Genomic DNA, 23769 nt, shown 5'->3' with positions numbered 1-23769 from the left:
TCTCTCTTTCAAAAATGAACATTAAAAAAAAATTTTTTTAAGAATTTTCTTTTTAGGTATCTTCACTTTTTACACAGATGACAATAGACCTTGCCTCTTATCCACATACATGAATTGAATCTTGCTTATTTTTGCTATGAGCTATGTTTTTATCAGATATAATATAAAAGGTTAGGAGACTGTTGAAATAATCCAGATCATAGGATGAAAACTTGAAATTATGATGAAGATAGTGGTTTAAGAACCCAAAGGTAGATTGTTCTTAAAATTTGATAAAATGGAAAAAGGCTATTCTGGGGGTGAGCTTCTATAGTCTGAAAAATTAAATAAACTTGTATGAAAAATACTGCTTTAGTATTTTTTCACACTAGTTTCTTGGATTAAAATCATTACATGTAAATAAATTAGGTTTTTGAAAGTCATGTTAGCATGTACACATTTTAAATCTTATTTTTTGAAATTAGAACTTGCTTGCAAGTTCTAATGGTTGCAAGGATATTTTATTCAGAAATATCTCCCCTTAAACTCTAAAGTTCCATAGCCAGAAAGCAGAGGCAGCTTTGGCCTCAGGGAACCTGGTTGCTTGCAGGTGTGTGCCCCTGCCTTGTCTATCTAGTTCTGTGGCTCCCTGCAGCTTGCTTGCCTTTGCTCCTCCTCCTCCACCCCCAGCACTTTCAGTCACAGGTGCTCTTTGCTTCACTTGCTTTGCTCTTGCTATCTCTATCATGCATGTTCTATCTGTATTGGTTTGTTGCTCTGTATCTTTCCATGTCTGTCTCTTGTTCAGTGTCCTTCCTTCTCATTCCCTTGCCCCTTTCCGTGCCAATTGGTTCCATTCTCTCATCACAGAATGGCATTCCCATGTAGCTTTTATCACATTCTTCCCAAGCAGTAACCAGAGACAAAAGAATGCTCTGCCCTGTAGCTCCAGTTATAAAAATGAAGACAAGAGTTCTTTCTGCCTTAGCTTCCATAGTCAGGGGCAGAACAGTGTTCTTCACTGGAATCTCTTGGTTAAATTAGAGAGGAACAGTAAGTCCCTAACAGAATAAAGGGGCTCTTCTGAGCAGTCAAAACAGTAAATGTTTAGTATAGGTGATGACACTTAAATATTTGAATGAAGATGCCATACTCTTCACTCACACCTGTTGTATGCTTATTATTATGAAATTCCTGTATGTTCAACCCATTGTTTCTATAACTGCTTCAGTATTCATGCTTTTTCATTTTTAATATGAATCAAGTGAATATAATGTTTAGGAGTATTACATAATCATTTCAGGATAATTTTATTTTCTGTAAAACATTATCATTGTTTCCTCTGAATGACATTTAAATTTAGTTTTTTTAGAAATCTGCTAGTTACTTCACAGATATCTGAGACATTATATTTACAAATACATTTCCAAAGTTGAGGTTGTAAATATAAGTTTACTTCAAACATTGGTTGGGATAATCTCAACTCATCTTTGCATACTGTTAGGTTCACCAAAAGGGTATTGGGACATTGTAAGTATGTGTTCAGTACTTCACAGTTGGTCTATTTTAGCACTTTTCAGTTTTACACTTCTTAATTTACATGGTTGCCTATTTACTGTACTCTGAATCTTTGTGGTAAAAGAATATCTTATTTACAACGCCCAGCATAGACGAATAGATACTCATGAAATGATTGTTAGTAAACTCCTTCCTGCACTTCCTGGTTTAGGAAATGTTTTACTTTTAAGAAATAAACGTGTTGAGGGACGCCTGGGTGGCTAGGTCGGTTGGGCGGCCGACTTCGGCTCAGGTCATGATCTCGCGGTCCGTGAGTTCGAGCCCCGTGTCGGGCTCTGTGCTGACAGCTCAGAGCCTGGAGCCTGTTTCAGATTCTGTGTCTCCCTCTCTCTGACCCTCCCCCGTTCATGCTCTGTCTCCCTCTGTCTCAAAAATAAATAAATGTTAAAAAAAAAAAAAAGAAAGAAATACACGTGTTGGTTAGAAAATAGTGATGAATGCATTTAGTGGTGTTTACGTGTCCTGACCATTTTATACTTGCTGGCTCAGATTTGAGCCCTGGATGTTATACTATGTAACATTCAGCCCATATTTTTGAAGAGTGAAACCTTTTACAAATAAGTATCATTTTGTTTTTGATAGAACACAGTATTGCCTGGTTGTTTATATTGTTAGGAGGGGTAGTTGTGATTAATTCAGGCTGTGACAAAATTTTTACAACATGAATAAGTGATCAAGATTTCTTTCTTTAGGCTACAGAAAGTGAGGTAGGAGATGTAGATTTAACACGTCTTCCAGAAGGACCTGTTGATTCTGAAGATGAGGAAGAGGAAGATGAAGAGATTGATCGAACAGATCCACTACAGGGCCGAGATCTTGTTCGAGAATGTCTTGAGAAAGAACCTGCAGACAAAACTGATGATGACATTGGTAAGAAATATATCTATTCACAATAAGAATTTTATATTTTCATTCATATGTAGTTAACCTCTTTTTTTTTTTAATTTTTTTTTTCAACGTTTATTTATTTTTTGGGACAGAGAGAGACAGAGCATGAATGGGGGAAGGGCAGAGAAAGAGGGAGACACAGAATCAGAAACAGGCTCCAGGCTTTGAGCCATCAGCCCAGAGCCTGACGCGGTGTAGTTAACCTCTTGTGGCGTAACAAATTACCTGGAGCTTAGTGGTTTAAAAGAACACACGTTTATTTTCTCATAATTTTTGTGGGTCAGGAATTCAGGAGCAGCCTAGCTGAGTGGTTCTGGCTCAGTGTCTCATGAAGTTGTAGTCAGAATATCAGCAGGGTTGCAGTTCTCTGAGGCTTCACTGGGCTGAGCTAGAGGATATACTTCCAAGGTGGCTACTCGCATGGCTTTTAGTACAAGACCTCAGTTCCCTGTCAGGTGGGCCTCTCCATAGAGAGGTCCACAACATGGCATTTGGCTCCCCCGAAGCAGGTAATCAAGGGGAAGAGTAAGGCAGATGCCACATTGTGATTTGGCCTCAGGAGTGTCACAGAAAGCAATCCTAATACAGTATGGGAGGGGACTGCACAAGATTGTGAATAACAAGAGGTTTAGAGCTGTCTTTGAGTCTAGCTGCCCCAACTGGAGAGTTTGTTTGGAGTTTCCAGCAGGAGAGTACAGCTTTTGGTATACCCTTGACTAAAGAACAGTCAGTTATCCCTATCTGGGAAGTTGATCCTTCCACTGAGCACACTGCTTGCAGAGGGATGCCCATGGAGCAGTCAGGGAGGAAGGGGACACCTGCCTAGCCAGCCAGATCATCTGAATCAAGTCTGGTGAGTATTGGGGTGATAGATTTCACAGCCATGTAGCCCTCACCTTGTGGCTGCTCCAGTTGATAAAAGCTTGACTGCAGTAAAGTAATTTCCTCCTTCATGTCCATGAGATATTTCAAATACAGTACATCAGTGATGTCTAGCTTTTTTTAAATTTCAAATGTTAGCAAAAGTCATGTTTTTACTTCTGGCTTGAAAAAAATGTTTATATGTTATTTGTAGATAAAAGTTTATGAATTTTCCCTTTTGTAATTTCTTACAGAACTAATTACTTTGGGAGATTAAATAATACTAAAGATGCTAATGTTACCTTTAAGAGCAAAGATTACTTAGTGTCATTATGGTGCAAACAGAGTGGTGCGGTGGATGGAAGCATGCTGGGCCCATCATCCAGAGGTCGATGGATCGAAACCATCCTCTCCTAGACTCACTTAGTGTCATTATATATTGTTGGAAGTATGCTGGGCCCATCATCCAGAGGTCGATGGATTGAAACCATCCTCTCCTAGACTCACTTAGTGTGTCATTATATATTGTTATGATTCAACTAAGATTTTATCCTAGATTTCCCTTCTATAACAGTCGTATTACTAATTCAAATCAGAAGATGCTGCTACTAAATAATCATAATCTTTGTGAGTAAAGATCACTACATTTGAATATTCCTTGCCACTCTAATGACATAATATAGTTAATTAACTTGCAGTTTAGACTCATGTTATGAACATTGTCTGGGCAGAAACTGAAAATGCATTTTTAATGATAAAGAATTGTATACTGTGCTATTTGCAAAGTTTTTTTAAAAATTGAAATATAATCAACTCCTAATTATCTGGGCAGATACCACTTTATAGTTATTTCTGTTTCATCACTTAGCTGACTGTATGTTTGTTTCTCCCTTATATTTATGTTTATTACTCTGATATCTGTCCCAGAGAATGTTGGCTCATTAGCATTTGTTGGTTATAAAGAGAGTTATCTTGAAGTTGGTTTGACAGTTTGGAACTAGAATTCACATTTGTTATCCTTAATTACTTAATTGTTGACATTTATTAATAACATTTCTCTAATTCTGGCCTGATAAGAACTAGATCAAAGACTTTTTCACTGATGAGTTAGATTGAAGGACATCACTAACTTAACTACCATGGAGTGACATCTCAGGCTAGGAAAATTACTGCATTTGAATCTGTGGTTTTCTGTGAGGTTGTGAATCCTGGTTATCTTCCAATTTGCCTATATTTTTGTGTGAGTTTGAATCTATCTATTAAACAAATCATTGATTTTTTTTTTTTTTTTTAGCCAGCATTCATCTGTACCTTGGTTCCTGTACAATGGCAGCATAAATTCTTAAGTTGATTAGAAAATTGAGTATTCAATTCTAGATTTTACTGAATTTGTAAAGTTTAGTCTTTGATGGTCTCTATACCAAAATTTCTGTTTTTTTTTTTTGTTTTTTTTTTTTAATAGAACAGTTACTGGAGTTTATGCACCAGCTCCCTGCTTTTGCAAACATGACCATGTCTGTAAGGAGAGAACTCTGCTCAGTAATGATTTTTGAAGTGGTAGAGCAGGCCGGAGCTGTTATTCTGGAAGATGGGCAAGAGGTAGGCTAGCAAATGTTACCTATTTTTTAGTGTGGGAGGTAATTTTTAGAATGATTTAATTTCCTTAGTCTTTTGTAAATCCTGAGTTTTGAAATGTATACAATTTTTTACATGAATATTGAGTTTGGCTTAGTTACGATTTGTGAAGATACAAGTTTTTACTTTTGATTTTGCTTTACTTTGTTTTAATTTTTACTTCCCAGCCATAGACTTACCTAGCATAGAATAGATGTTCAATAAAGAACATTTATTGAACCATATTTGCTCTTCTCAAATTAAGTTGTAAGACATTAAGAAAAGTTTTTAATCATTCTATTTGTATATCATTATTTAAAATATTTATTGAGTATTACTCTCCGTATCCATTTTCTGTGTTATACTTCAAAAAAATGTGAGGAAAATTTATTGATACTTATGGCTCCAGGTGGGCTGCTATCAGGTGAGGCATTTATGTGGTAGCAGGTTGTTGTTAAGAAATGCTTGGCTGGTAACTTTGGGTGGGTGGAGGAAGGATGCAGAGCACTTGAAAGGTATTACTGCTGCTAGGAATCACTTCACTGGTTTTCTTATCAAACTGATAAAAATTAATGCTGACATGTCAACTGATGAAAATTGTCATATCCTGCTAATAGGAATATAAACAATATTTCTGGAAAATCGTTTAGAAATTTTTAACACGGGCCTTGAAGAATTAACAGGTTCTATCCTATTTCACTCATTATGAGTGTCTTTGCTCAGTACATAAGGTAAAACTCAGAGTTATGCCAAAAGATGTTCATTGCAGCATATTTCTAATAGTAAAAATTAGAAATGACTAAACTATAATTCGATAATAAGCAATGCTTAAATAATTGTTATACTCACACAGGGTCTAATATTATGTAGGTGGTATTCAGGTTATTGTAAAATTTGATAGAAGCTCTTTGAAGGCAGAGGCTATGTCTCTAGCTTCATTTACGTGCTTTCTCCCCATATTCTAAACATCTGGCTCATAGGATATGCTCAAGAAAAAAACTTTCATGAATATACTATTAAATTTTCCTAAAAACCAAGACAAGTATTTCAACAGTATAAAGTAATATAAACATAGAGAAACTAAACTGTTAGCAGCAACTTTGTAAACAGTGGAGTTTTGAAGAACTCTTCTTTTCCACAAATTTTTGTATTCTCTTAATTTTTCACAGTTTGTCAGCAAAACTGGTGTATGCCTAGTTTGTATTGGGTACTGTTCTAGATTCAGGAAGTGTTGTGGTGGAAAAATCTGACACAGTCCCTGTCCTCAAGTAATTTATGTTATCCATAAATTCCATAGTGAGTGAATTTTATATTTGAAATAACCGAAACACACTTAAAAAAATATTTCTTATTGCTACTGATTCTTCTTTAGAACTAATAATCCAGATTTCCCATAAATCACACTTAAAAGTTTAGACTGGTAAGAGCCATACTGAAGGAGAAAAGTGTTCTTTGATGACTACATATTGAGTTGTCTTCTAGGAGCATTATATGTTGCTGTATAAATGAAGGCAATATTTTCTTAACATTAGGAGAAAATTTTGAATGTTTTGTCATCTCTGCCTTGAAAATCAGAATTTCTGAATTAATTACCAGCTACTTTTTTTTTCTTTTGAGTGCTTGCTATGTGCCAGGCACTGTACTAAGCACTTGGTATGCATAAATTCATTTAATTAACAGAAAGGCCCTAATAGGTCTTTTGTTAAGCCCATTTTAGAAGTAGAGAAACTGGAATTCTGAGAGGTTAAATAACTTGCCCATAGTCACTCACCCAGTTAGTGGCATGGTCTGGATTTAGATTTCAAGGTTTGTGGTTTTAACCATTACATAATTTTTCTCTGCGTGTTTAGTCAATTATGAAAGTCCCCTGATGTCGTTTGGTGACTAAAAGAAGAAAGACTAAAATGAGCTTTTACTAGTTTGTGTAGATGGGCATAGACTGTTTTCTGACAGAGTATAAAGTAATATGTAATCAGATCTCTATTTTTCTTTTTTAAATTATATAAATTCAATATGTTGATTATTTTTCAAAGTTAACTGTAACTATATTTTTAAAAAGATTCTTAAAACCTGTCTTTTTCTTTGTAGCTTGACTCATGGTATGTTATTTTAAACGGCACTGTAGAAATCACTCATCCAGATGGAAAAGTTGAAAATCTCTTTATGGGAAATAGTTTTGGAATTACTCCCACTCTGGATAAGCAGTATATGCATGGAGTTGTTAGGACTAAAGTAGATGATTGTCAGGTAAGGTTATCTGTTGAGTCTTGTAACTCTTGTTTGTTGATTTAAAGTGGCTGAGCCTGTTTTTTCTTCCTCAAAATAAAATAGGTTGACTTGAGAATTGAGAGTTGTCAAAAGCTCACAGTTAATAAAGGAAACTAGATTTTGTGTGTGCCTCAAATATTTGTGGATTTGAACAAAGCATAAATTTTTAGAAGAGAACATTTGAAATTTTGGTTTGTTAAATTTATATCTGGCATTAGCCAGCTTATTCCTTTTTCTGTTCTTCTCTTTTTTTTTTTTTTTTTTAAATAAAGGAAAGAAATAGGAACTTCTGAGTTGTTTGTTTCTAACTTACTACTGCTTCATGTGTTCTTTGCCTAGTGTCAGTTTTGAGAGTAGATGTTCACTTCTTCTTTGAGAGCACAATTCAGATGGATTTGACTTCTTTGGTCTCGTTGTATATGAATTATTTCACCTTGATTTTTATTAAGAGTTAAAGGGACTGAATAAAAAAGAACTGATGCCACTCGATTTCTTACCTTTGTGCTCTACCTTGGTGCATAGTGATATATTTATGTACTACAGTTTCATTAACTGTCCCCATATTATTCTCGGACAGTTTGTCTGCATAGCCCAGCAGGATTATTGGAGAATTTTAAATCATGTGGAGAAAAACACCCATAAAGTTGAGGAAGAGGGAGAAATTGTTATGGTGCATGAACACCGTGAACTAGATCGGAGCGGAACCAGGAAAGGACACATTGTAATCAAGGTGGGTGTTTTTATTTATTATATTAGTCGCTGACAGAAGCTTTCATTTTGCTTAAAAGGCTTTGAACCACTTTTTCAGTAGTGCAAGATAATTAACATTAGAATCTAATTTAAGCAAATGTGTTGGTTCTTTTGCTTCTCCATTGGTTTTTACAAATTTTAATAATGAAGAATGGCATTGCCATTTAATATCAGTATGGATAGGATATTATTTTAGAATATACCAGTCACAGTTTTTCAAATTTATTTTATGATCAATTGATAAGGGGAGTTAATTTCACCAAAGACAGGAATAATTAGAAACAAAACAGAAAATTAAAGTAGTAGATGAAAATGCAGAGTGCTTACTGGTTATTTATGGCTTTAAAGTAGACATTATCTTCTCTGACACTCATTTTTCTTATCTGAAAACAGGAATGTTATGGCAGGGTTTGATTGGGGCTAAATGAGGTAAATCAAAAGCCTTAGTACATTGTAGAGTCTGAATGTTGATCCCCATATTGTTTTCTCTAGTTCCCTTTCTCCCCTACCCTTTGCCCATTTGCCCCTTGCCTCCCTTCCTCCCCATCCTCTTCACTACCCTGTCTCTTTTAAGACCTCCACATGTAAAATAGAGAAATTGTAATTGAAAGAGGAAATAAAAACGTATAACCATTTCTCTTTCCAAGCTAGTCCTGGTTGCAAAATTAGTAAATGTGTTATTATTCATTACAAATGCTTGAGCTTATTATTTAATATTATGAAGGACTGATGTCAGGTACATTTTTCCCCAGGAGTCAGGCTATTCTAGAATGCGTTTTCATTTTCTAAACTGATAAATCTAAGCTTTCTATTGTAGAAAAGATGAACATATGGGTGGATTGCCATAGGCTATCTTTTTATGGGGGCTCATGTTTTTTAATTCTTTATTTTTAAATAATTACAAACTTAGAGAACAGTTGCAAAGACAGTATAGAGAGCTCCTTCCCTCAGATTCCCCACCTATTAGCATTTATTTCACTGCATTTTCTCCATTTTCACCAGTCTTTCTCTGAACCATTTGAGAGCAGTCTGCATATGTGATGCCTCGTCCCTCTGAATATTCTCTTGTATATTTCCTAAAAGCAAGAATACTCTCCTACATAAACACCATAGAACCTTCAAGTTGAGAAATGAAAATTGATAAAGTACAACCATTTAGCCTACAGACCCTGTTTAGATTTTCACCAACTATCCCAACAGTGGCTCTCTTTCCTTCCTCATCCAGGATCTTATCCCGGAACACAGTTGCATTTAGTTGTCATGTCACTTCTTTCCACCCCAGGAACAGTCTTTCTCTGTTCATATTCTCAGCAGTTTTAAAGAATACAGACCTTTTATTCCTTAGGGTCACCCTCAGTGTGGATCTTTCCAGTGTTTCCTCATGCCCAGATTCAAGTTGTAATTTTCTGGCAGGAATCCCACAGAAATGATGTATTCTTCTCTGTGCACCATGTCAGGGAGCATGTAATGTCAACCTGTCCCACCATTGGTGAAGTTTACATTAATCACCTGGTCATATTAATGTCTGTCTGCAAAGTTTCCTAACTATAAAGTCACCACTGTGTTCTTTGTAATTGATAAGTGTTTAGATGGGAGATGTTCTGGAATACTGTCAGTATGTCCTGCAAACCTCTGTTTACCGGTCTTGCATTGACTCATGCCTAAAGTGGTGTTCTTTTGGGGCTCTGGGTGGTTCAGTCTGTTAAGAGTCCAACTTTGGCTCAGGTCATGATGTCACAGCTTATGGGTTTGAGCCCAGCGTTGGGCTCTGTGCTCACAGCTCAGAGCCTGGAGCCTGCTTTGGATTCTGTGTCTTCCTCTGTCTCTCTCCCCCTTCCCAGCTCTTGCTCTGACTGTCTCTCAAAAATAAATAAATATTAAGCACATAAATAAACATGTTATAAAATTTTTTTTAATAAAATGGTGATCTTCTGTTTCCTTTTTTTCCTACATTTATTGTCATTTTTTCTGTAAGGATGAACCTTCTCCTCTTCCCCATTAATTAATTCATTTCTACTGCCATGGATTTGTGTGTTGTACTGTTACCATCATTGTTGACCCATTGGTCAGGTTGTCCCAGATTTGGTGGGAACTTCATAAGGCTGACTCTGTATTTATTCTTTTGATATGTCCCCATTGGTTTTTAACAGCTTTTTTATTCTCTGCAAAACAAGATGCTCCAGTGTCATATTGTGCTTTTCCTTTTCCAGCTTTGGAATCAGCCATTTCTCTGGAGAGCTCTAGATCCTACTAGTCGAGAATAGCATTTTTTAAAAGTTTATTTATTTTGAGAGAGGGAGTGCAAGCAGGGGAGCAGCAGAGGGAGAGAGAGAATCCCAAGCAGCAAGTTTCATGCTGTCACTGTAGAGCCCGACACAGGGCTCGATCCCACGAGTTGCGAGATCATGACATGAGCTGAGATCAAGAGTCAGATACTTAACTGATTGAGCCACCCAGGTACCCCGAGATTAGCTTTTAAAAGCCACTGTGTCTCGGGTGCCTGTCTGGCTCAGTCAGTTGAAGCATGTGGCTCTGGGTTGTGAGTTCGAGCCTGCATTGGGTGTAGAGATTACTTAAAAATCATTTTTTTTGTTTGTTTTTTTTTTTAATCCAAGATACGGGCGCCTACTCTGTTCATTGCTACTTAGGTGTCATTGCTTCTAGAGCCTCTGATCAGACAGAGCTAGGAAATATATGTATGTATTTACTATATTGCATTCACATCTGTAACATTGTATGTGTCTCTATTTGTAACAATCATAAGTTCATAACAGTACTCCCAGTTTTGATACCACAGTTTGGCTTATCCTTTCCCTTCTTATGTTTGTAAATACCTTTTCCGGTCAGTGGCTCTTGTACGTTTTTTGTATTTACTTATCATAACCAGCCTCTGTCCTGCCGGTGTAACCATGGTAGTCATTTCCTTGGCCTGCCAACTCTGCTCACCATGTCTCCCAGAATCCCACCTTGTTGAATACTAGTGAGCGCTTCGGTGATGTGACTCTGCATGCCTATGGGGGCTCACCTTTAAAAAACAGTTCTTGATATACATCTTAGTCTCTGCAGGCATCCTGCCCCAGTGTTTAGCCAGTCAGAATAATGGCCTTTCTTTAACATGTTCGTCAGTTCCTCCAGATTTAAAGGCTTCAAATCGAGAGGTGCCTGGGTGGCTCAGTAGGTTAAGTGTCTGATTCTTGATTTTGGCTCAGGTCATGATCTCATGCTTCATGAGATCCAGCCCTGTGGCAGACTCTGCACTGACAGCATGGATCCAGCTTGGGATTCTCTCTCTGCCTCTCTCTTTCTCTGCCCCTCCCCCTCTTGAGTGCACGCGCGTGCGCTGTCTTTCAAAATAAAGAAATAAACTTTAAGAAAAAATAAAGACTTCAAGAGTGGCCTGCGAATGATAAACCCAACTTGGTACTCTTTGACTTAGAGTGTTGTGAAGGTTAGAAGAATAGGAATGACCTGTGGTTGCCTTGTCCCTTAAATAGGTTATATGAAGATGCTTAGTTTGACTTTGTTCTAGAGAAGTGATTTGCATACTTTTTTTTTCAATAAATTCTTAGATAACGTTAGTATGAATGTATGTTTACCATACAGTTATTCTGACCGATGACATTGTTTGGATGAATGCAACAAATTGAAATTGGGGATTATGGACAATATTTTCTATATTTGGTTTAACATCTGATTTATTTTTATATTCTCTGTATACAGTTAGGAAAAGGCTGCAAAGGTAATAAATTTTAACATTGATTCAGAAGCTCAAAGCAGAGCAGCAGATAAATGTTTACATTCCTTTTTATAAACTTGGAGACAGGCAAGTGGTTAAAACTCTGAATTAATGTAAAAACTATATATAGAACTTGTGTTTCCTCTCAAGATGGTGAACTAGCATGGAGAAACCATTGAAGAAGAAACTTCTTTTCTAGGAAGTTAAAACAGTGAAACACACGGTCTTGAATTAGTGTATTGTTTCTATATCCTGGGCAGAAGAGATTTAAGGATAATTAAATTTGGAGGAAAGCTTTTTTTTTTCTTTTTTTTCTTACTTAATTCAAGTTTAACTTGTACTACTTCTCTCTGGTGCCTTAAGACAGTCATCTTCCCGTTTCTACCAGTTGTAGAAAAATGACATTATTGTCATTTTTTTACCCCAGGCCACATCAGGGGTAAATCACTGAAATTCAAAAGCCCTCCTATGGTAAAATGTCAGGAAAAACAGCTATAACTGAGTAAATGCTTTTGGATATTTTCATTCGTCTGCCTTTTCTGTCTTCCAGCCTCTGGGTGCTGGTGGATTACAAGCTATAAAGACTACCGTCTCCCAGTATTAAGTGTTTTAAGGGTAAAACTCTACTTTGAGAACTTGTGTAATAGAGTGACTACAAAGGGAAGTCACTCTACAAAGGGAACTCAGTAGAGTTCTTTGTTTCCTGAGCTCTTGATTTATTTAATAATCTTTTGTATCCTTGGATTTTTAGGCAACACCTGAACGTCTCATCATGCATTTAATAGAAGAGCATTCCATCGTGGACCCAACTTATATAGAAGATTTCCTACTAACTTATAGAACATTTCTTCAGAGTCCTTTGGATGTTGGGATCAAACTGTTGGAATGGTTTAAAATTGACAGCTTAAGGGATAAGGTTGGTTTTATAAATATGAAAAAGTGATTTTAACCTTTAAATTCTATTCATAAAATCTTTTGCAATTGATATTTATTTTGATAACAGGATTCGCTTAACCTAAACAACATTTCTCTACTTAGTTTTGTGACAAAACAGCATGTTAAAAGTGGAAATGAGCCTTAAAAGTTAAAAATTGAAATAGGCTGTGATAAAGCTATAAACTCAAAAAACATGATAGCTGCTTGAGAGTGTTTTGAACTCTATCAAAATGTTTGTTCATGAAGATCAGTAAAACACTTAAAAGGTGATTAATAGTTAGAAAGACTATTCACCAAGTAAATTATTTTCAAGTGACCTTAGATTGATTGTAAGCCCCAAATAGCAATATGTTGATTGGGGGGTTTACACTTTTATCATTTTAAAATAATCTTTTTGTCCTTAATATATCCCTGCAGTGACTTATTTTAAATCTACCTTTGAGTATTTTTTCTTGTCATTAAACATTGTTTGCTGTTGTAGATAATCTTAGCTTATTTCATGGAGTGTTTGTACATTTAATGGGAAGACTTGCAACACCTCAGCAAATTGGTAGGAAGTTAGTTATTTTAAGAAAAATAAAAGAAGGGCCATAATTGCTTGGTGTATCTTTCTGAGTTATATTTTAAATGAAACAATTAGATGTGGCTAGACTCTAGAATTCTCTTGTTTAGGAAACTAAGGTGTTCAGAACTACAGGCTTGCCCCCCCATCCCCACCCCCCCCAATGCCCTTTGGAGTTATGTGTAGGTACTTCAGTTGCTGAAGAAATAAAGGCATGCTAAATAAAGAATGAGCAAAAATATAAGTGAGGGACAACTAGATATTTACATGCAAAAGAATGAATTTGGACCTTTACCTTACATTATATACAGAATTAACTCAAAGTAGATTAGTGACCTAAGTATGAGAGCTAACACTATAAAACTCTTAAGAGATTTAAAATCATTGACTGTATTAAACTTTTTTGTATCCTTATGTATTGTTTAAATCTTTTGCAGTGATCACGTGCTATTTTTACAAAAATAAAACTTTTTTTCATTTAAAACTTAAAAGAAAAATCATGACCTTGGATTTGGCAGTTGTTTCTTAGATATGATATTCAGAGCATAAACAATGAAGGAAAAAAACATAGATTGAACTTCATCAAAATTAAAACAGTAAATTAAAAGGAAACACATGGAATGGGAGAATATATTTGCAAATCTTCTGATAAGGGTCTAGTATCCAGAATGTGTAAAGTACCCTTATAGTCCAACAACAAAGATACAACACAACTTAGAAACAGACAAAGGGCTTTGGGGAGCCTGGGTGACTCAGTCGGTTAAGTGTCCGAGTTCCACTCAGGTCATGATCTCACAGTGCATAAGTTCGAGTCCCGCATCAGGCTCTGTGCTGACATCTCAGATCCTGAAAACCTACTTGAGATTCTGTGTCTCATTCTCTCTCTGCTCCTCCCCCTGCTTGTGCTGTGTCTCTCAAAAACAAATAAATGTAAAAAAAAAAAAAAAAAAAAAAAGAATCTTCTAAAAGAAAAAAGAAATAAAGGGCTTGAATAGAGATTTTTCCAAAGCAGATACTTAAATAGCTAGCAAACACATGAAAAAGATGTTTAAGGAGCACCTAGCTGGCTCAGATGGTGGAGCATGCAACTCTTGATCTCGGTTCAGGAGTTCCATCCCCACGTTAGGGGTAGAGATTAAATAAAAAACTAGAATCTTAAAAAAACGTTTAACATCATTCATTATAAGGAAATGCAAATTAAAACCACAGACAGGGGCACCTGGGTGGCTCATTCTGTTAGGCGTCCGACTCACTTTCGGCTCAGGCCATGGTCTCTCATTTCATGAGTTTGAGCCCTGTGTGTTGGGATCTGCGCTGACATTGCGGAGCCTCCTGGAATCTGTGTTTCCTCTCTCTGCCCTCCTCCATGTGCGCGCACGCTCTCTCTCTCTCTCTCAAAAATAAACGTTAAAAAAAAAAAAAGCTTTAAAAAGCCACAGTGAAATCCTGCTTCACACCCCCTAGGATGGCTTTTCAAAAAGGAAAGGAAATAACAAGCACTGCCAAGGATGTGACTGGAGAAAATGAAATTCTCAGACATTGTTGATAGTAATGTAAAATGTTATAGCTACTCTGGAAAACAGTTTGGCATTTCTTCAAAGAGTAAAACAGAATTAGCATATAACCTGGCATTTACTCTTAGTATTTTTTCAGAAGAACTGAAAGTAGGTATGCAAACAAAAATTTATATACCGACGTTCATAGCACTACTGACTATAGCCAAAAGGGGGAAACAACCCGAATGTCTATTAACTGATGGATGGATAAACAAAATGTGGTATAGCCATAATGAAGTATTAATTCAGCCATAAAAAGGAATGTAGTACATGCCACAACATGGATCAATCTTGAAAACGTAATGCTAAGTGAAAGAAGCCAGACACAAAAGGTCACAGTTTGTATGAAATATTCCACATAGAAGAGAGGGCAGAATGTGAGGTGACTGACTCCTTAATGGGTGATAAAAATGTTCTGGAACTAGGTAATGGTGATAGTTGCACACCTATAACTACAAAATGCCACTGAATTGTATACCTTACAGTGGTTTAAATGGTGGCTTTTGTGTGTATCCTACCAGAGTTTAAAAAAAAAATGACTTAAATTATTTCCATTGTTAGGTACATTATTCGGTTCAACTTCATTAATTTTTCTGTTAATCTATGGTACAAAGTAATCAAACCACTTTACAATTTTGAAGACTCAGAGTATTTCTAACAAAGTAGGTTTTAGATGTGGTTTGTTAATAATTTTGATTAAACATGTTCTTGACTATGTAAAGGCTCTTGATATGATTCCCTGCCCTTTAGAAGCTTGTATTTTAGGATACTGTCTGAGGTATACATCCTGTGTACTTCTTATAGCTTAGTAAACAGGCTTGTGTTTTCTCACTGTGGGTCCAGTCTTGGCTCTCTATGTTGCTTGTGCACCCAAGGAAGCAAAAACTCAGACCAAACCATGCCTGCATATTAGAATGAACCCTTTGTGTGCAGGATAGAGGGCAAAGGGGTTAGCCATATAGCTCAGTTCCCCCTCAGTTTTGGACATGCTTTTGTAATATACTTCTACAGAAAGAATGCCTCTCATAACTATACTGTCTCCTTCATGTTTCTACAGGTAACACGGATTGTGTTATTATGGGTAAACAATCACTTTAATGATTTTGAAGGTGATCCTGCTATGACTCGATTTCTGGAGGAATTTGAAAAAAATCTGGAAGATACCGTAAGACTCCAAAGAATTTATTTTCTTCAGGATTTAGGGATTTCCCTGATCCTCAAATAACAGCACCTCAGAACACTTCCATTCTCTCTTGTGTCTTGAATGTCTGCTCTAAGAACTTCGAAATTTATATTTTAGATTCTGCTCATTCTCTGCCATTAACCCAAACAGAAATCAGGCTTCTTCCTGACTCTTCTGTGTTCGTTTTAAGGCTGATGATGTTGCTGTCTCCAGCCAGTCAGCCAGTCTTATGATCTCTAGTGTATATGTGGGCTACTTCTTTCTCTGCCTTGAATTCCCTGGCCAAGATGTCCATTCATTCGCTATAGTCACCTGCGTCACTAATTTTAGCGTACACCTATTTCCTATAGCCCCTCTCAGCCATTTCTTTTTCACTCCGCATTGAGGGGCTCATTTGATTATGCCTAATCTTTTATAATGGCTAATTTTAGTTCTAGTATTTCTTTGTTCTAGCGATTTTGTATGGCCAGAGATTGTTTTTAGGCCACAAATAAGATGAATATTTCTCCCTTTGTAAATAAGCTAAGGTACTTCCTACCAAAGTAATTCCTTGTCTATATATTCAGGTACCTCACCTACATCTTCAGTATTTTTTCTGGGTACCCTTGATTTTAGCCAACAGGATTATTTTATATTCTTCACTAATTCTCTCAAACTTAAAGTCTTTGCTTCTCCTCTTGATATTTGAACTCTGTGCAACCTTTAAGGCCTGCTTTATATATCAGATCTACATTAGACTTTATGAGTTTCCCTTCTGCATGTGATTTCACTTGTTCTAAATATATAACACCTAAGATAATCCCCTCAAGGTCCTGTTAACTTTGACAGTGGCTATTTATAATTAATTTACTCTGTGTCAAATATAAAACTATGAACTGGAACTGAATTGTCTGCTCCAGGCACCTTGAGATTTTAGGAAGTAAATTAATAATGCAGCTCAGGAGTTAGATTGCCCGAAATAGCATTCAAACTATACCACATGTTAGATGTGAGAACTTGGACAAGTTGCTTAACCTTTTTTTTTTTTTTTTTCAACGTTTATTTATTTTTGGGACAGAGAGAGACAGAGCATGAACGGGCGAGGGGCAGAGAGAGAGGGAGACACAGAATCGGAAACAGGCTCCAGGCTCTGAGCCATCAGCCCAGAGCCCGACGCGGGGCTCGAACTCACGGACCGCGAGATCGTGACCTGGCTGAAGTCGGATGCTTAACCGACTGCGCCACCCAGGCGCCCCAAGTTGCTTAACCTTTTTATGCCTCAGTTGTTTTATGTATAGTAGTCCGTAGTTTCTGTTATGAGGATTATAATGAGCTATAATGAAAGTAACCATCTGAAAGGAAAACCTGTCACATAGCAAATGCCCAAGAACCATTGATTTTACTCAAGAGTATAAGTGATGGAGTTGAACAAAGGGACAGAGCAGCAGATTTTCGTCTGTTCCCTTATCTTTTAGTTCTGTAGCTTTCCCAGCAGCACTCCAGCTCTGTGAAGAATGGGAAGAATGAACAGAGGCTGGGGAACTTAAGAGGCCATAGGAGCTCACCACCATCATATGGGTTTTCCAGTGCTCACTGTGTAGATATTTGTGGGCTGATGGAAAACAGAAATTGCCTTACAGTTGTGGGATTTCTTTTTTGGTAATCATTCAGTCATCAGATATTTATTAAATTCTACATTGTACTCCAAAGTGTTGCATAGGATAAGAACAGGTGTAAGGTTAGGTCCCTGCCTTGAAAAAACTTTAGCTGCTTTTTATGGACATGAGATATACACATACTATGCTATTGGAGAATAGTTGAATATTAAATTGGTGTTAAAACCTGAAAGTTAGAATGTTATCAGGCATAAAAAGGACCTAAAATAATACAGGACTAATGTACCTCGAAGAGGCAGAGACTTGAATGTGTCTTTGACTGTTAGACATTATTCAGAAGGATGATTCAGGTCCTGCAAGATTCTGGATTGATATAACAGCCAGGAGATAAGCAAGATAGCACTAGAATATGTATTAGGAAAGTTCATGCCATGAGAAGTAATTTTTTTGTCTTCCCTTTCTAAGTGGGACATCATTTTGAAATCTCTTCTGACCTGTGACTATCTAGACGTTTTAAAAAATAACTATTGATGGGGCACCTGGGTGGTGCAGTCGGTTAAGCGTCCGACTTCAGCCAGGTCACGATCTCGCGGTCCATGAGTTTGAGCCCCGCGTCGGGCTCTGGGCTGATGGCTCAGAGCCTGGAGCCTGTTTCCGATTCTGTGTCTCCCTCTCTCTCTGCCCCTCGCCCGTTCATGCTCTGTCTCTCTCTGTCCCAAAAATAAATAAACGTTGAAAAAAAAAATTAAAAAATAAAAAAAATAACTATTGAGAAATCTTGAGAGTGCTCTCCGGTGGAAGCTTTCCCTCCTTCAGTTTTATTTACCCTTACTTGTATGTGTTTTACTCTGTATTTAAATGTAACTCTAACTCTGATGATTTTAGGTGATTTTTAAAAGCCTATAGGAATAAATCCATACATTTATATACGTTCTACCCTTTTTTGCTTTTTAGAAAATGAATGGTCATCTCCGGTTATTGAATATTGCCTGTGCTGCAAAGGCCAAGTGGAGGCAGGTTGTGCTGCAAAAGGCTTCCCGGGAGTCCCCTCTGCATTTCAGCCTTAATGGAGGAAGTGAGAAGGGATTTGGTATTTTTGTTGAAGGAGTAGAACCCAGTAGCAAAGCTGCTGATGCGGGACTGAAACGTGGTGATCAGGTAAATAAATATACAACCACTTGAATTAAAAGCCTTCTTATAACTAAAATGTCTGCTACTTTTTTTCTCATGTGATATTTCTTCAAGTAAGCATGACCAATGTAAGGAAATTTAATTAACATTAAAAGGTAAGTGGCCAAAGAGTGCCATAAATAATGGTTTAGCTTAAGTAGTGGTCCTATGGTAACAGAACTACATCCATAAGTAGAGGAAGCCGGGCAAGGGACTACGAAAATGAAGGAGACCCTGGGAGGAAGTTGGAGGGGATTTATTATCTCTGTATATGCATTTGATAACTGTAGAGCAGTGTAGTCCAAAATGTGATTCCTGAGAACCTTGTTACTAAAAAATGCAATTCCTAAGCCTACCTCAGTTCTACTAATTGTACTAGTGACATTCTGCCATGATGAGGTCCAGGAATTTGTATTTTTAACAGAGTGCTCTCTCTAGGTGATCCGCATGCACACCAAAGAGTCATTTTTCAAATTTAGCTAAATCACTTGGGAAGGTTATGTTTCCCCATTTTAAAGTTTTGTTTGTTCATTTTTTCATTTAGAGTGTGGCTTTATTTGACTTTTAACTAAACTATACTAGCGCTTTTCTTTTTAAATTATGAATGCATTCACATTGTAAAAACTTCCACACTGCAGAGCAGTGGTTCTCAACTGGGAGTGATTTTCTCCCCCCAGGAGACATTTGGCCTGTCTAGAGATAATTTTGATTCTCATGATCCAGAAGTTACTCTTAGCATGAAGTGGTTAGAGGCCAGGGATGCTGCTAAGCAGCCTCCAGCACCCCACAACAGGACACCCGCACAACAGAGACTTACCCGGCCCAAATACCAAGAGTGCAAGGGTTAAGAAGCTGGTTTAAAATTTTAATGATCCCCTTCTTCCACTAAGGGAACTTTTTAAAAACAGATTTCTGGGCCTAACCCCACACCATTCATTAACAATTTCTAGTAGCCAGAATTCCAGAATCAGTGTATTTAATGTTCTAGTATTTTATTTTAAACTCATTTGAGCATCTCATTCTTCACAGGGAAGGAAAAAAACAATGAAATCAGATTATTTCATTTTTGAGAGAAAATTTATCTGCTTTTTACCTCTTCCTTCAAGTCTTCTCAGTTATTGTTAAAATTATCTGAAATGTTAGATCTAGATTTTTAAGTCATTTTTAACATGATTTATCTTTTGAGAATACTTTTGACATTGGCGTTAAGTTTCGGAGGCTTATCGCTAATAACCATGTACACATTTACACCTTCCTTACTGATGTCATTGATCACCTCCATTTCATCTGTGCCACATGCCCCCATGATTAAGATTCATTTCACCAGTGTCTTCTAGTACTTTTCGAATCTCTTCTAGTTCTTGTCTTATATAGGGCCTATAAATACTATAGTTTTTTGTGTCCCTGCATGTTTGATAATGCTTTTGTTCAGTGGGGTATAAAATTCTTTGTTCAGAGTTATTTATCCCTCAGAGCATTGATGTTATAGAAAAGTATCACATCATTTTAGTATGGCCCAAGAGAAGTCCAAACCAACCTTTATTTTTTCTTTTCTAGCTTCCTTTGTTTGTCCTCCTACCCATCCCCAACACCCCCCAACTCCACAGTGGTGCTTAAAGATTCTTTGTTCAGTGTCCATGGAATTCAAATTTTTCTTTGGGATATGTTAAAAAATAGATCTCTTTATTATCTTTGCACGATACTCGAGCCATTTCAATGTGTAGACTCAAGACTTCTTTCAACTCCGCATTTTACTTCTGTGGTTTCTCTTTCTTTTCATATTTTGTTTCTCAGTCTTTTTTTTACCGTGTTGGAATCATTGTGTGAGTCCTGACATCTGTCCTCTGTGCTGATTATCTGTTTTTTGTGTTTTTTTTCCTCATTATGTTTATCTCTTTATCCTTTTTTGTTAGATTTAGTATTTTTTAAATAAGCTTTCTGTACGATTTGGAGGTACAGCCAAGTTTGGGAAGCCTTCTGTGAAGGGTCAGCACATCACATGCAAGAATCCATCGCAGTTGTACTTGCTGCTTTTCGACTTCCTGATTCAGCATCAGCAAAGGATAGTAGATATATTTAAAGTATCACTTTTGAATGAATTCTGTCTTTTAAAAGCAGTAAATTTGCATTTAGAATATTTCAGTAAAATTTACACATACATACACAAGCACTAATTTTTATGAGCTGATGTGTCTTGATTTAAAATTGTCCTTCATATATAGGGGCATCTGGGTGGCTCAGTTGGTTAAGTGTACGACTTCAGCTCAGGTCATGATCTTTTGCTTCGTGAGTTGGAGCTCTGCATCGGGCTTTGTGCTGAGCTGGAGCCTGCTTCAGACTCTGTGTCTCCCTCTGCCTCTGTCCCTCCCCTACTCGTGCTCTGGGTCTCTCAAAAATAAATAGACATTAAAAATTTTTTTTATTTTTGTTTCATATATAAACCATCCTGTTTTTTAAAAATTTTTTCTTTGATCTCAGAGGGAATGAACTTTCAAAAAATGTTTTTAGTAGTGATTTGGGGAAATAGAATATAGAGAAAAAAATTAAGTGGTAATTCCACTTCTCGTAGAGATGAACATTGTTCACATATAGGTGCATTTTGTTCAGGTGTCATGTTTTTCACCATTACACCTAAGGTTGCAGAAGTAGCTAATATTGTTTCTGTCATAATTTGTATTTTTCTTCAAGATAATGGAAGTAAATGGACAAAACTTTGAGAACATTACATTTGCGAAGGCCGTTGAAATTTTAAGGAATAATACTCACCTTGCACTTACTGTGAAGACCAACATTTTTGGTGAGTTTTGTTGTAAAAACTGAAAGGTTTTTTCTTCTGCTTTTTGTTTATTGTTTTTGTTTGTTTTGTTAATTAAAAGCAAAAGTCATCAATGAAAAGGAAAATAATAAAATACAAACATGTTTCTTTTTGAGCTCCTTGATCATTTTTAGGAATTTCAGTGTTGAGGTATAGTAAGTACTGTGTATTCTAGAATTTTCATTTTTCACCGTTTGCATTATTTTGGTATCTTACAAGAATAAGTTTTAAAAGAGGTGTGCACGTACATTTGGTTAGACGTGTGAAATGTCTACTGAAGAGGTATTATGTACTGTACTTTGCTGGGAGATACTGAGTGAAACTTAGAATGACCTGTATGAAGCATAAAAATCATAATCAGGCTTTTATTCCCCCTGCTAATGGGCAACTCAGACTATTGCTAATGTTTTAGCTAGCTTTCTGAAATAATAATACGAATGCTAGATTGGCTGTTTCATGAAACTAAATTGAGTAAAAGAATTAATCACTGAATTCCAGATTTTTAATAACTGTGTACTCTGCCTTTCTCTCTAAAAATGTTGATTACTGTGTCTGCAGAGTATTTTGATCATGTTTCTATTTGAAGCAAAGACTAAAGCTTGCGCTTGCATTTTTTTTTTCTTTGTTGGTTCCCCCTCCCCGCCCCCCTGCTTTTTAGGGAAGACTTATTGTAACTGGGTTTCCTTAGATACCATAGGGTATTCAGTAAAATTCTGAGAAGGGTGATAATAAAAACAGCATAATAGTTTGAAAATATCAAAGAAAATTTAAGAGTCTAAATGAAGTTGGGGAAAATGTTCTTCAGGTCATCTGGGTTGCATTTTGAAAGCTAGGAGTTGAATTTAAAAACTGTGCCTATGGAAAAGGAAGTATGTTTTATTTTTTCACTTTCACTGCTCCTCATACTGTACTTAGTCATAATGAAAAATGAAACATTTGGTATTTTTCCTCTTTTCAGTGGAGTCCTTTTTACTGAATTATGTCCTATTAAGTGTGATATATAACTCCTTTGGCAATTTCCTAATATTATATTAGTTTAGCGTCAAATAAGTGAGCCTTCACAGTTCCTGGGTTTCCTGGAGTTTGGACTAGTATCTAGAAACATCAACTTTTGGGTTAAATAAAAAAGATTCTGATTTTGAAAAGTAAGAAAGCAGAGCTTGCTCTGTGTCTTAGAGCATCTGATTTAGTGTCTCCAAGCTTGACTTTGTTTAGATGTATTTCTTAGGGGTCTTACAAGGATCAAAGACCTTGAACTTTTTGTGCCCGAACGTAATAATTATTACCTGATATCACATACTATTATGTATAAAAATATAAAGATAGTACTATTTGGTGATTAATAACATAGCCCATGGGAAATAGAAAAAATAGATCTGAAAGGTACAAAAGGCAGGGAAGCCACCACTTCAGGACTCCTTGAGTGGTGAGAGACATTTGCCCAATAGAACTCTAGATGGGATGTGGTAGAGGGTAGGTTGTGGTACTGCAAAAGAGGGCCCATGTCCTCAATACCTCCTTCCTTACCCTTGGCAGAGAATGGTCAGCCAACTTTACCCCAAGCAAAACACCAAAGAGTATCTCAAAGTAATAGTAATAAAGCATTTTTAAAAATGGAGCATTTTAGTATGGATGTGGTACCTGGAATGAAGCCCTGGTAATTCTGACATTACAGTGAAGCAGAGATGAGCACTTAGGTTGTCCTATATGGAGCTCGCAGTCAGAACACCTACAGACAGGAAAACTGTGACCAGAACACAGATTTTTTTTTTTATGTTTGTTTATTTCTGAGAGAGAGAGACACGAAGAGTGTGAGTGGAGGAGAGGCAGAGAGAGAGGGAGACACAGAATCTGAAATAGGCTTCATGCTCTGAGCTGTCAGCACAGAGCCCAACGCGGGGCTCAAACGCACAAACTGTGAGATCATGACCTGAGCCGAAGTCAGATGCTCAACTGACTGAGCCACCTAGGCGCCCCTAAAACTGACAGCTAGGTGTAAGAGAACAAGAATCATTGAGGCATGGTGGGAAACATAATAACTGAGCTTACAGAATCTGAGGAAAGTAGTTAATTTAAAGAAGAGAAGAAAAACATTTCTAGAACCGTGCTCAGATTTAAAGAGTTATCCCTTAAAATAAGAACAGGATATTAGGAAAAAAGAAACAGTCATTGAAAAAAAAAGTAACTCAGAGTGACTTACAGTATGATAGCAATGACAAAAACAAAATGTAAAGTAATGTCGATGCAACAATAGCCGAGACTTTCCCAGAGTGAAAGA

At 36.7% G+C, this 23769-nt stretch overlaps 1 protein-coding gene across 13 annotated transcripts in view; it reads left to right on the top strand.

Moving 5' to 3' along the window:
• RAPGEF6 (Rap guanine nucleotide exchange factor 6) overlaps positions 1 to 23769 on the top strand; it is a 192273-nt gene that overhangs the window by 103415 nt on the left and 65089 nt on the right. For all 13 annotated transcript variants that reach the window (XM_040444399.1, XM_040444398.1, XM_040444402.1 and 10 more), the window contains 8 exons: positions 2250 to 2427; positions 4769 to 4905; positions 7009 to 7167; positions 7766 to 7918; positions 12426 to 12590; positions 15786 to 15893; positions 18461 to 18664; positions 21365 to 21473. In XM_040444399.1, coding sequence (XP_040300333.1) covers positions 2250 to 2427; positions 4769 to 4905; positions 7009 to 7167; positions 7766 to 7918; positions 12426 to 12590; positions 15786 to 15893; positions 18461 to 18664; positions 21365 to 21473 — 1213 coding nt within the window. The remainder of the gene's footprint in view (positions 1 to 2249; positions 2428 to 4768; positions 4906 to 7008; positions 7168 to 7765; positions 7919 to 12425; positions 12591 to 15785; positions 15894 to 18460; positions 18665 to 21364; positions 21474 to 23769) is intronic.

This window comes from Herpailurus yagouaroundi, unplaced genomic scaffold (assembly GCF_014898765.1).
Source record: "Herpailurus yagouaroundi ecotype Mexico unplaced genomic scaffold, PumYag 192, whole genome shotgun sequence".
In the NCBI taxonomy this organism is placed as follows: Eukaryota; Metazoa; Chordata; class Mammalia; order Carnivora; family Felidae; genus Herpailurus; species Herpailurus yagouaroundi.
This window is presented reverse-complemented; position numbering and strand designations above follow the sequence as displayed.